Source organism: Pipistrellus kuhlii, unplaced genomic scaffold, assembly GCF_014108245.1.
Source record: "Pipistrellus kuhlii isolate mPipKuh1 unplaced genomic scaffold, mPipKuh1.p scaffold_m20_p_3, whole genome shotgun sequence".
Lineage (NCBI taxonomy): Eukaryota > Metazoa > Chordata > Mammalia > Chiroptera > Vespertilionidae > Pipistrellus > Pipistrellus kuhlii.
Window position 1 is genome coordinate 162369839 of NW_023425529.1, and position 12920 is coordinate 162382758.

At 56.8% G+C, this 12920-nt stretch overlaps 1 protein-coding gene across 1 annotated transcript in view; it reads right to left on the reverse strand.

Moving 5' to 3' along the window:
- RASA3 (RAS p21 protein activator 3) overlaps positions 1 to 12920 on the reverse strand; it is a 118739-nt gene that overhangs the window by 8579 nt on the left and 97240 nt on the right. Inside the window, exons 10-20 of the mRNA XM_036456430.2 lie at positions 11832 to 11988; positions 11289 to 11437; positions 10334 to 10448; positions 9433 to 9507; positions 8401 to 8524; positions 7037 to 7143; positions 6121 to 6198; positions 4894 to 4971; positions 3845 to 3918; positions 2943 to 3049; positions 2273 to 2355 (exon numbers count right to left, since the gene is read on the reverse strand). Of these exons, the coding sequence (XP_036312323.1) occupies positions 2273 to 2355; positions 2943 to 3049; positions 3845 to 3918; positions 4894 to 4971; positions 6121 to 6198; positions 7037 to 7143; positions 8401 to 8524; positions 9433 to 9507; positions 10334 to 10448; positions 11289 to 11437; positions 11832 to 11988 (1147 nt within the window). The remainder of the gene's footprint in view (positions 1 to 2272; positions 2356 to 2942; positions 3050 to 3844; positions 3919 to 4893; positions 4972 to 6120; positions 6199 to 7036; positions 7144 to 8400; positions 8525 to 9432; positions 9508 to 10333; positions 10449 to 11288; positions 11438 to 11831; positions 11989 to 12920) is intronic.

A 12920-nucleotide genomic window follows, 5' to 3' on the forward strand; every position in this document is an offset into this window, starting at 1 on the left:
TGAGTCCACGTTCCTGAGTGAATAGTCAGGCTCCCTGCCAGAGACCAGGTCCCCCGTCCTGCCTGGCACACGGGCACCGCTGCCCAGGCCTCAGACGCCCGCATTTGTGTACGGCTCCAGTCCCCAGTGGAAGGACGGCCACTAGAAGGAGTGATTTTGTCCTGACTGTCCTCAAAGACTGGCCCCTGCAACAGGGCTCGGAACATGGCAAACCTTCAAAAACATCTCTCCCATGGAACAGGACGTGAGCCTAGGAGTCCGCACCCTGGGAAGCTGGCCGTGAGGAAGGCAACAGGAAAAAGCAGGCTGGTGAGTAAACAGTGCTAAAGTGAGGGAGTTATTCTAAACCTAAATGCAGGGCCTGACGAAAGAAACAGCTCCCAGTTGCTCCGGGATGTTTCCACACCCGTGTCTGCTGTGGATGTCTGGGAATGCCTCTGGCTGAGGGCGGTGCTCCCAGCCCCCATTTCGGAGAGGGTGAGGCACAGACAGGGAGCTGCCTGCAGAGGAGGCAGCCCTTCTAGCTCCCGGAGCAGGCGCACTAGTGTGAGCATCCTGCAGGTCCAGAGAAAACCCATGTCTGCCCCGGGGCCATCTGCTCGCCAATTGAGTGGCTTCAAATAGTCTGGGGAAGCACCAGGAACAGGGCAGGCCCTGACCGGTGCAGTTCAGTTGGTTGGAGCATTTTCCTAACACCGAGAGGTCATGGGTTCGATTCCCAGTCGGCGTACATACCCAGGTTTCGGGTTCGATCCCTGGTTGGGAGGCTACCGATCTATGTTTCTCTCTCAGATCGATGCTTCTCTCTCTCTCTCCCCCTCTCCCTTCTTCCTCTATAAAATCAATAAAACATATCCTCTGGTGAGGATTCTTAAAAATAAAATAAAGAAAACAGAGCAGGGCGAGCAGGAGTTGCTGTCTGAGCATCCAGAGTATGCAGGGTGTAACTACTCAGCCCCGGCCCAGGCAAAACAGACCCAGTGCGGCCTCAGGCACCTACTGAATGCCGGAGCATTGAGCTCTGCCAGTGAGCGAGGCAGGCAGACATAGGAGAGGGATGAGGAGGGTCAGCTCCTTGGCAGCTCCGGGAGCAGGGCCTGGCGGTGCCCGTGAGCCTGGCATCTGTTGCAGAGTTGGCTGAGTGAAGAAATGCTGCTGGATGCAGAGGCAGCGAGCAATGGGCTGAGCTGCTGAGCAAGGAGCCCCCCCCTTCCAGGGCAACGGGACCCCAGCCTCTGATTAAAATGGGGCCCTGGGAGTCCTCACAGTCCCAACTAACAAAAGCCAGCCTCCTTGGGGGAGAAGGAAGAGCTATGCACGGTAGAGAGCCAATGAGAAGTAGCGAGGGAATGACAGAGAGCCATCGCGGAGGGCGAGGACTTGAGGAGAAACAGGACGCTGACAGCCCAGTGTGTCTCCCACGAGCTGGGCCTCCTGAGAGGATGCACCAGCGACCAGAGCCTCCAGGATTCCTGACAGAACCCATGGCCCGACCGTGTCCGGCGACCACCTGACACACCCAAACCGAGGGATGTCCACAAAAATGGTCTGCATGCTTCAAAAATGCCAAGGCCACGGAACAGGGTAAGGACTGAGGGATGTTCCAGAGACACCAGAGAAATAACAGATCCTGTGGCTCTGCCCTGTGTGCCAGCCTGGGGGGAAAACAGCTATAAAAAACATTACTGGGACAACTGGCGGAATTTAAATATGGACTGTGGGTTAGTGGTGCTAGTACATCAGCTTGGGCATCCTGGCTTGGCTACTGTATGAAATGATAGAAATGGCCTCGTGTTTAGAAAATAACATGGACGTATTTCCATGGTGCAGGGGGGAAAAAAATGTACATCCTACATGGAGAGAGGAGGAGGGAGAATGAAGGAATATGCTCAGCAAACGGGACAAACCCAGTAACTCTGGGTGAGGGGACATGGAAAGTCTTTTTGTTCTAGTCTTACTTTTCTGGAAGTTCAAACTAGATCAAAATAAGACATTTCAAAGAAATTCCTCAGGGTCCCAGAGCCTGCCCCTGCGTGTCCTTTGACAGAGGGCCCCTGGGCCCCTGGGGACACCAGGGAGGCCATCGTCCTGCAGGTTCTCCTGCCCCAGCCGACAGGCAGGGCCGGCCAGGCTGCTGGGCTGCAAGGTCAGGCGCAAAGTCACGGCGCCTTGTAAACACTCAGGCAGGGCCTCGCGAGGAAAGGCAGGGGCGGCGGGTGTGAGTGGGAGAGGAGAGCGTGCCTGGAAGAGCATCTACAAAGGCTGCACTCACGTTCTTCATCTTGAAGGACTCCTCCTCCAGCTTCTCCACGGCCAGGATGTTCTCGATGGGAATGCTGTAGAGGGGCTGGTCTCCTGCAGCGGGAGGGGCTCATGAGCGGCAGGCCCAGAGGGGGTGCTGGGTGAGGAGGGGGCGGCCTCCCTCGTTAGGGGAGCAGGCTGAGAAACGGACAGGCCATAGGCACAGGGGGCCGGGGGCCGGGGGCCGGGGGCAGAGGAGGCCTGGAACTGGGTCCTCCGCGTCCACAGAACAACAGAGCCTCGTGCGCTCGCTCCCAGCAACACCCAGGACCGTCTCCAGGGGCCACGTTCCCACATTTTTATGGGGAAAGATGACTCTCTCACCCATTCCCTGACCTAAATCAGAGCCATTTCAGATGCAGAGAACACAGCCCAAAGTGGGTAAGACCCGTGAGACCCTGACTCTTAAACCTGGTGGCATGGTGCCTGCCTGTGCCCTCCCGCTCCCCACCGGGCCACCCCCCTGAGCATCGCCTCTCTCTCCTCTTTAAAGAAACGCCTCACTATGGGGAACACACTCTCTCTGCTTTCAGTTTCACCCCAGAAAAGCAGAGGGGAACCCCAAGTGGGACTTACACAAGGCCTGGTCCCTCTGAATAAAGGCAAGTGAAAAGAAGGAAAAGGCGAGTTTTTCTCGTTACCTTTGCTTTTCTGGTAGGTAAATTCGTGATTTGTCAAGCGGAACCACCTTTTCTTAAAATTCTTCATCCCGAAGCGTTTCCGTCCCTGCGCCCTCTTAATCATGAACCTGTTGTGAACAGGACGGTGGGTGGGGGCAAGTCCCGGGGTCGGGGTCAGGTTCCAAGGGCCCTCCCCATCCTGCAGCCCAGCGTCATGTCTGCAACATCAACATAACTCGCCGCCTTCGTATCTGAGATACCCAATGCAGACTTTGGATTTTCAGTATTTCCAAGTGATAGAATTAAAAAATCAAAAGGCCAGGGTCTCTACTTTAGAGAAGTTTAGCGCCCCCTGCTGGCGATAACTGTAAATTCCAAGTTGGTGAGGGCTCTGGGCTCCTCGGCCCTCCAGCAAAGCAGCCACCCCTCCCCACCTCGCACACTGAAATATTGGCAGAAGCTTCCAGAGAGCGGGGGCTGGTGGCAGCCTCGGAGGCAGGAAGGTGTGCTCTGGGGAGCAAAGCCGCAGGAGTGGAGGTGGGGGGAGCAGCACCTGCTTAGGTGCGATACTTTCATCTTCCCACAGACGCTTCAGGAATGAGGGGCTTGGGAGGGGCGAGTAAGGCCTGGAACTCGGGTGTGCATGAGCCAGGTGTGCATGAACCCCTGACTAGTTCGGGGTCATTCTGCCTCTCATTCCCCTCTCCTCCCAGGACGGGCATTTCTCCGCTGCACATTCCGTGGAGAACAGGCAAAATGAAAGTAAACGCCACGTTTAGACCTGCCCTGGGCTGGGGAGTTTCAAAGGGGGGGGACAATGGCCCCAAAGGAACCTCCAGCGCCGAGAGCAGATTTGCCCCACTTCACGGCTGAGGCAGAGGGGGAGCGCCTGCCCCCAGCATCCCTCCCTCCGCCAGCCTTACCCTTCCTTGAGCAGGATGGGCTGCTCCACGCTCTTGGGGTCCCTTCTCCCGGAGGAGGAGATCAAATCTAAGAACTGAAGTGGGAAAGAAACCGGGTTATGCACAGGGGAAACGGCGTGCCTGAACACATTCATTCTCACGTGTAAGTGATGTCACGGAGGCTTTGTGTCCCCTTCTGACAGCAGGAGAGGGAGCAGAACCTGGGGGGCAGGTGCAAGGGCAGCGGGCCCTTCATGGAGAATCGTGGGCACACCGTGCTTGTCTCCACTGTGGCTAAGAAGCTCTCAGCCCCCACCTGGACTTCCCACCGGCCCCTCCCAGGAAGGTCTCACTGGACTTCAAGTAACACCTGGAGGTCTACCTGCCTTGTCATCTCTCCTGGAGTCTGAAGCATTGCAGGCCCTCCTCCCTGGCCATCGTCATCCCCTTGTGGTTTGGCTCGGGCTGGGGCTCCCTGATCACTTCCACCGTCCCATGGCCTGTCTGGAGTCCTCCCATCCATGGGGCTCCTCTCCCTCCCTTTCCTTCTGGGTGATGGTTCTTATGATTTCTGAGCAGTAAATGTGTCTAACTGCTTAGGATCTGGAAGGAAAGGACCGTGCCCTGCCCGGTCCCCCAAGCATGCTACCCGTAACTCTGGGCCTGGGGTCCCGGGCCTCCATGACTGGCAGGCACCAGGAGCAGGTGGTGGGGACCGGGCAGGGCATGGGAGTCCGTGGACCAAGAGGAGGAGAGAGTCTAGGAAGGTGTAAAGCTCAGTCTCTTAGAGATAGAATGTAGACGTAAAGATGATGAGGGCCCCACACATCAGGTCCCAAAGGAGAGCAGTGGGGGTCGGAGTTGTTTACGGCAGCCCTGCGCTGAGGATGGATGGGCACACGAGACCGCGAATGGACCAAACCGTCCGAAACGTTTCAAACGGCGAATGGTCGCTTCTAGGTTATGCAAATTTAAACTCAATTTTTTAAAAAAGAGCAATATGTTGTTTAATTAGAAACAACGTAGAATCGGGGTGGGGTAAGTCTATGTTAATGGACGTTGGTACTTACGTTTTTTACAGCATCAGCATATTTCTGCTCATTGAAGAATTCGTAAAAGGCAGCCATGTAGGATTCCTTAAAGCTGGCCTGAAAGGAAGCAAGTCACTTAACAAAGGCCTGCAGGTCTCCTGGCTCATGGCCCAGCTCTGAAGACTCTAGAGCACATGTGTCAAACACACGGCCCGCGGGCCAAATCCGTCCCGCCAGGCCTTGCAATGTGGCCCGCACCGCGCTGTCATCACTGCACTCCGCTGTGTTTCCATCACAATGACAGTTTATGACTGTTCAGTAAACCATTCGGCCCGCGATTTAGGCTGGATTTTAGATTTTGGCCCCTTCTCTGATTGAGTTCGACACCCCTACTCTAGAGGCACAGACTGCAGCAAGCCTGTTGCGGTAACTAAACGGAGGGAAGATGCTAGGACCGCTGGGGTGGGGGTCGGGGGAGGTAGGTGCTGCCCTGGAAGTTTAGCCCAGGTACTTAAATCAGACCTTAAGTCACAGATGCATGTTAAAACGTTCCCAAGAGACAAATTCCAGTTAAGTGGAGTTTTAAGAGCTAACTCTACGGCTCAACCCCCTGTGACGTGTGGCCACTGGCATCTGGGTTCCAGGTCTGGGAGGTGCACCCAGGCATGGTCGCTGGGATGGAGCCTCGCCTGTGACCGAGGGGCACAAACGGGAGTCGGGGCAAAGCATAGTCGCTCAGAAGGGGCCTGCAGACACCCGTTCCCGTGCCCCGCCCCACTTAGCACTGCTCTCAGAGGTAGGTCGCATGGCTATTTCTGGTTGTGAAAAGAAGGTGGGTTATATACAGACCCTGACCGGCAGGCGCCTATTTATCTGCACTTCCAGCCAACAGCAGCTGGGGCTGGGGATGGAGGGGAGCGATCGGTGCACCTTTTACTTTGCTCTGATTCAGAGAGAGCTGAGCCTTGGCCCCAAAGCTGAGGAGACTCGGTCTCGGAACCCGTACACAGGAGCGGGCCTGCTGGCCGTCCCGCAGGTGAAAGTAACGTACCGCCTGCCGTCCCGATTTCCCCTCAGAAAGCCACGTTTCACAGCCCCGCAGTGCGAAGGCGCTTGGCCGGGGCTGGAATTCTACCTCCTGAGCTGGGGTGGGGGAGGATGCCTGGCTGGTTCTGTTGTTCTTTATCCTTATAAATGCATTAAACACACACACTTTTGTGTTTATAAAAAAAAAAAAAAAAAAGATGATCAAAAGACATCACTTACAGACTTCGACTTGGATAAGCTGCCAAGAGTCTGAATAGTCTTTGAGATAAGAGTCAGCGTCCTAGACGTCTGTGGGTCCTGCCAGACGGGGGAGAGAAGTGCGAGTTTCGCTTCAGTGTTACAGAAATGTTTGTGGCTGAGCCCAGAATTGCACAATGAGTGACATCCCTATAAGCTACACGTTGTCTGTGAGTGAACAGTAAACACACCAACACTGGATACGGGGAAGTTCACCTGGACCCTTCTGCTCTGTGTGTGGTCTGGGAGCTGCTAAAAATGCAGGCTCCCCAGACCCAGACCCCGGCACTTCCACAAAGCATGACGGCTCTCCCTACGGCACACTGAGCCGGGAGCATCTTGAACTCAGCGGCGTCCCTGTCCGGTTACCGTGCCCAGTTCTGTGGTTCCCAGGTCACTCTCTTACCTTCCCGTGGTTTGTACGTTTAACTTAGAACCAACGAAACCAGGAAGGGGCCCATCACCCTGGACTTTCCACCAAAGACCGCCCACGCCTGGCACTTCCTTTGCTGATGCAACACTAACACCAGCTCCGTGAGAGCCCAGAGCCTGGCACATACGGGTGCTCAATTAATGTCTGGTGCTGGATTGAATAAATGGCTGCATGGACACAAGATGACAAATACTCAGTTTTTCCCATGGGGAGAGGAGAGCGTAACAGCAGTCAGCAGCTAAAACCTGGTCACAGCATCCATGTTTTAACCAATGCAACTTAGGACACAACTAAAGTCCTTGTAGATGAAGGAGGCAAGGGCATGTGGCAAGTTCACAACCCCACTGCCATGGGACCGTGGTCTCTCCCACCTCCCCATGCTTGGCCAAGCGTCTGGCCTGGGCCCACGGCACCTGCTGGTGCGGGAGGGCTGGGTCCCAGCTCGCAGGGCTGCTGCTCACTTACTGTGTGGTGAGGCGTGAGCTGGAAGAGGTTGGGGGACAGGATGGCAGGCGCAAAGAACCTCAGGAAAATGAAGCTGCTCACCGCCGTGTACCTCACGTCCAGGTCATCTGTAGCCGGGACACAGAGAGCCAGCTCAGAGGGCTTTCTGCAGATCACAGCAGTGGACCGGGGCCAGGGCTGCACCGAGCCCCTGCTCCACCCAGGTGCTGGCCCGCAGCTCTCCTGGACCCACCGCCTCTCTCCTTCCCTGTCTCTCTCCCTCTCTATCTCTGCCTCTCCCTCTCTTTCTCTCCCCCTACTCACTGTTATTAATAACACCGTCTGGCAGTTGGCCTGTAAGACAGGACCCGTCACCAGGCCCTAGTGGCCTTACAGGGAGATGGCTCATTATTGGGCAGGTTACTCACATCGGGGATGGGAGGATATGGTCTATTCATTATTCATTTACTTCCTTCCATCTTGTCTCAGAGAGGACCAGATACTTGGTGTGCCTGGTACAGGATGCGTTTTGGCCCTAGAAGGAGCCCGAGCTCTGAGAGCAGGAGGTGCTGGCCGGCTATGGAAGCTGAGCTGCCCCAGCAGGTGGAGGGAAGGGACTGGGTTCACCGAGGGACCTTCTCTCTGGGCACAGGGACTGCTCTGGGGGCGTGGAGGCTGAGGTTTCAGCGGTCCCCAAGGCAACAGGTCATGCCTGAGCTGACTCACGGATTCTCAGGGATGGATGAAGTGAGTTAGGGATGGTGCTCATGGGACCAGGCCGGGGCCAGGTACCACCCTCAGCCTCCTAAGACTGGTCTGGCTGGCGAGTGCCCTGCACCCAGGTCCTCGGTTAACGTGACCCCTCCCACAGGGCTGGATGCCATGGTACCCCTGGGTGCCTCCTCCAGGAATCAGCATGATTAAAAAGAGGGGGCTCACCCCTGGGGTCCTTCCAGGCCCAATTCCCCAAAGGGCTCATCCTGTCTTTCCTAGAGTTAGGTGGCGACACGGTGGACTGAATTAAGAAACTGCCCGAGGACCCGGACGGGCGGCTTTCTGGCTGCATAAACCAGACCCAGGCAAGTAGACACTGTCCCACTGGGCGAAATAAACCACTGGACGAAACTCGGCCTACTGCCTAGGGTGGGGCCGGAGCCCAGCTCACCCAGGGACAGGCGCGGGGGGGACCAGGAGCTCTGCCCGCACACATACTGGGAAGGGATGCGTGCTGACATCTGAGCTGGCCCAGCGGCTCTGATAGAGCCCTCTTTATGGGGCTCCGCAGCGCCCCTCCTGTGCTTTGAGGTGTCTGGCACAGAGGAAGGGAGCCCCCTAGGGAGGGCTGTAGATGTTTCCTGCTGGCTTAGCGGCTCCAGAGCACTCACCCTGGAAGCGCTTGGCGGCCGCCTCTCGGAGGGAAAAGAAAATGTCACACATGACGGTCGGGCAGCTCACCCCCGACTTGGTGATGACGTTGAAGATGCGGTCGACGTACTGCCGCAGGTTCTCCTGCAATGAGAGGTGGGGGGGACACCCCAAGTTCACACAAGTGCTCATGTGAACCCAGCTCTTTCCCAGGCTGCATGGAGCCCCTCAACCACATGGGGAGGGAGCGTGTCCAGAGGTCGGGGACCAGCCCAGAGCAGCCTCGGGGAGCTGCGGCAGCAAAAGATGCAATTCTCATCATGGTTGTTTTTTTGTTTGTTTGTTTTTTTAAAAAAACCTCTTAAACTACTTACTGACTAGTTATAATAATTCATATAGTGCAAATAATAGGGGTTCTGGGGTGCAGGGAAAGCCACACTGCGTCCCATCCTCCGCGCCTGACCTCATTAACTAAACACGGAGTCAAATTCACTGAAGTGCAGTTCCCGAAGGCGAGTACCCTGTCTCTCATTTTTTAAAGGCACAACAAAGACATGGCCTGATCTGGATGAAGAAATCATAAAAGACTAAAGCATTTAGGGTGAAATGTCAAAATTAGGGAGTTTTGCTGTTTTAAGAAACAGCTCTGGGAACAGCCTGGGGTGGTAGGTTTGGGACCTGTGTTTGTTAAGGGCTGGGGAGACTGAGGCTGGTGAGGCCACCCCATGCGGGGGTGCAGGGGGCGGGGCAGGGGGAGGGCTTCTGGCTATCCCAGGAAGAGGAGGAGCAGGAGCTGAGTGGAAGGCCACAGAGTGGTGCTCCTCGGCAGGAAGGAACTCAAGAGCAAAGACAGTGGCCAACAGTGTCGCCCAGGACTGGTCACCTCACAGCAGGTGAAGTCAGCATCTGCCCTCAGGCTCCAGTGTGTGTGCCCTTGCAAAGCACGCCCTGCCCCACCCGACAGGGAGTGTCCGAGGTGGCCACACGCCCAACATCCTCAAGAAAGACGACTGGCTCCGGGAAGTGTTGGTGAACAAGCCAGAGCCCCTTACCATGTTGTTTTCAAGGTTTTCACCATCTTTCAGCTTCACGGGGTCGATTTCGCAGGGCTTGTGGCTCTGGCATATCTGGAAAGAGCATGTGCAACCAGGAGTGAGCGAGACAGACCCCAGGAGCTCAGGGAGGTGGGGGTCAGCAGTATCAGCTCAGAGACGGATGCCATGAGCCTTGTGCAGAGCACAGATGCCCACAGCGAGCCTCACACCGGCCCCGGGAGGGGAACAGTGGCCGAAGACTGGACAGCGTGCGAGGCCGGAGTCCCAGGGGGATGGGACTTCCTTGAAGATGGTTCTGCATTATCTCCCATGGAATCTGGCGCCATAAAGCTTCACAACGTTTCACTTCAAAGTGCTGCCGGGAAACCACACAGAGGCTCAGCCAGAGTGTGATCTTAATGTGTCTCGCACGGCCCAGGGCCTGCTTTTTAGGAGCCTGCCCAGGTGCCCGTGAAGGGCTCAGGTAGGAAACGCCAAGTCATCCGGAAAGGAAGCCTGTGGCTCCTTTAAGGTGTTGGACAGCTATCAATACAAAGCCGGGGCAGGGCCGCCCCCGCTGCAGAGGGCTCCAGAGAAAACCCTGGCCCTGCGAGTTCCGGGAGCCAGCACCTGTGGGGAGAGGTGCCCTCCTCTGCAGGGCCTTCTGTCTTCAGAATCATGGGTTTTCTTAAGTAGTTTTTGAATTTGAGAAAATGAGGACGATTCTGAAATACATGTGGTGAGGCTGGGAGCGGAGCTGACATGAAAGTGACAGCTGTTTGTTCACATTGCATCCCCTGTGTGTCTGTCTGTCTTTCACACAGACATGTGGGTTCCTGGGGAAATCTTTCACATGCACACACACCCCACCCCACCCCCGCCCCGGCAGAGCACTGGGCCCTTGGGGGCCCCGACCCACCTCCTCGATGGTGGGCTTCAGGGTGACGTGCAGGTAGTGCATCCCGGCCAGCTTCATCGTCTCGTCAATGCACTTGGATGTCAACGAGTTTCCTCGGAAAATGGTGTTGGGGTCCCTGGAAAACAGCATGAGGGTGACTTTGCCTCCTCAGTGAGCGCGGTGGAGGAGAAGGAGAACTATTCTGGAGTGCCCGTCCGCAGAGGCAGGCACATGCTTGCCCTGCTGGGGAGTCTGCTATGGGGGTTTTAGAAGGAGCCCGAGACCAGACGGGATATTTCACAGCAGGAGGTCCTGGCCGTCCAGCCTGTGTAATAAGTCAGCAGCAGGCCTCCTGCCATCAACCCACCCAAAGGAACAGGAGCTGGCACTGCTTCCCACCAGCCCCCTCCTCCCCCCCTGCCCTCCACCCCGCTCTCCCCCATACCCCCCGAGGCTTGTTTATACAGAGGAACCAACGAATGCTTCTAAGGACCAAACCCGGGTCAGCACAGGAGATCTGGCAGGGAAGGGGCGGGGTAGGCTGCGCTTTCTCTCGCCTCTTTCAACCAGGACGTCTGGATGTTTCTGCACTGAGGGACCTGGAGCATGTAGAACCCTCTCCACTAGGGGGAGCAGGAACCGGAGGATACAGCGACCCAGGCCTCGTAGGTAGGCTTAGCTGGACTGAGCCCGTTCCTGAGGCAACCGGTGTCAAGGTCACCCCCTTCTTGCATAAGCACCTCAAGATCTCCAGGAGAAGAGGTGCATGTTTAAAGACAGCAAGTGTCTCTCTGGGAGAAAACTGGAATCTGTATGGTTTCCTTATCTGCCCCATCCTGTGCTGTGACATGTTTTGAAGGAAACTTCTGCTACCCGGCCCCCTAGCTTTGCCCAGCCCCAGCCCCAGCCCCAGCCCATCACCAGGCCAGACCCCTGGGCAGTGAGGGGTCCCGGGCAGAGGCGCAGTGGCACTCACTGCGTCCTCCGGACCTCGGCGTTGGCGATGGCGCTGATGAAGGGCACCACCCGGCCATAGTGCAGGAAGAGTCGCACCAGCGGGATGGCCGCCTCCTGCTTCTCTCTGCACACCTCGCCCAGGATGTGAGCCGTGGACGCCGAGACAGGCTGCACAGGGACACACAGTGACCCCAGGCAGCTTCTGGGCCCCTCACAGCCCCCCTCACCCAGCAAAGGGAGACTCATGTTCCTGCGCACGAAACAGGCCCAGAGGGGCCAGGCTGCAGGGGAGTCACCAACAGAGGCCAGGCAGCCCAGGTGTGGGCCTCAGGCGGTCAGGCCTGGCAGGGGGAGGGGGCTGCTGACAGGTGTATGGGGCGGCCGGGGAACCAGGGAGTGAAAAGTGGATTCGGGGACTGGTCTGGGCAGGTGAGGAGGCAGAGCTGGGCAGGGACCAGAGAGGGAGTGGGTCTGGGTAGGAAGGCCAGGCAGTGGCTGCAGCGGATTAGGGAGGGGGGGGAAGCGGGGGACTGAAGTTGCAGGTGCACCGGCGCAGGAGTACCTCCACGTCCGCAGACTTCAGCAGCAGGTCCCGCAGCGGGCTGTAGTAGTCGGAGGAGAAGACGTGGTCTTCCGTGTAAACCACGTTCAGCCGCAGGGACCCCAGGTCCCCAGGCTTGAGGCTCTTGCTGCCGTTGTCTCGGGGCTGCAGGAAGTACCTGGGCGCGGACACGGGACAGGTGGCGTGACGCCGCAGCACCCCCCAGGCTGGTCCCCCGTCAAGGCAGGAGGGGCTCAGGGGGATTCTGCAGGACGCCCCCTGCAGGGTCCCTGCACCCGGGGCATCCCCCTAGGGATGTTTCCTATCAGGGCTGACGACACAGAGCCGCAGACAGAGATCACGATGGGAAAGGGGAAGGGTGGGAAGAAAGGAGAAGATGAGGGGGAGGGAGAGTAGTGGTTAAGGGAAATTCTGCAGTAAAATAATTATCTGTGAAGACGAACACGACAGTGGCTAGCAATAGCAGAGAAAACCTGAAAGGATTCTAAGAAACGTGGTGGAGCTCTCAACATGGGGGAGGTGGGGTGGTGAGCTCATGCTGGCGGGCCGGGCAGGCCACTGCACACACCCCCACTTTAGCAGTGCTTTCTGACAGGCCATTCTTCTCCTGGGTCCTACCCTGAGCAGCCCTGCGGGAACCTGCCTGCTCTGAGCTTCCAGGCCTGGCAGTGAGAGATGCAATGTGGGGTCCCACTGGGCGCCAGGCGAATGCCACATCCGTGGTTACAGGATGGGGATGCTCAGCTACGCATGCCTCCTGGCAGAAGCCAGAGCCCAGCTGGGGCTGTGCTGGTGCTGTCCTCATGGAACTAAAGACAGAAACTCCTGGCCAGCGAGGCTCAGTGGTTGAGCACTGACCTATGAACCAGGAGGTCACAGTTGGATTCCCAGTCAGGCACATGCTTGGGTTGCAGGCTCGATCCCCATTAGGGGGCATGCAGGAGGCAGCTGATCAATGATTCTAATCACTGATGTTTTTATATCTCCCTCACTCATATATATATATATATCATATATATATATATATATATATATATATATATATATATATATATATATATATATATATATGAGACCTGATGCACGGAA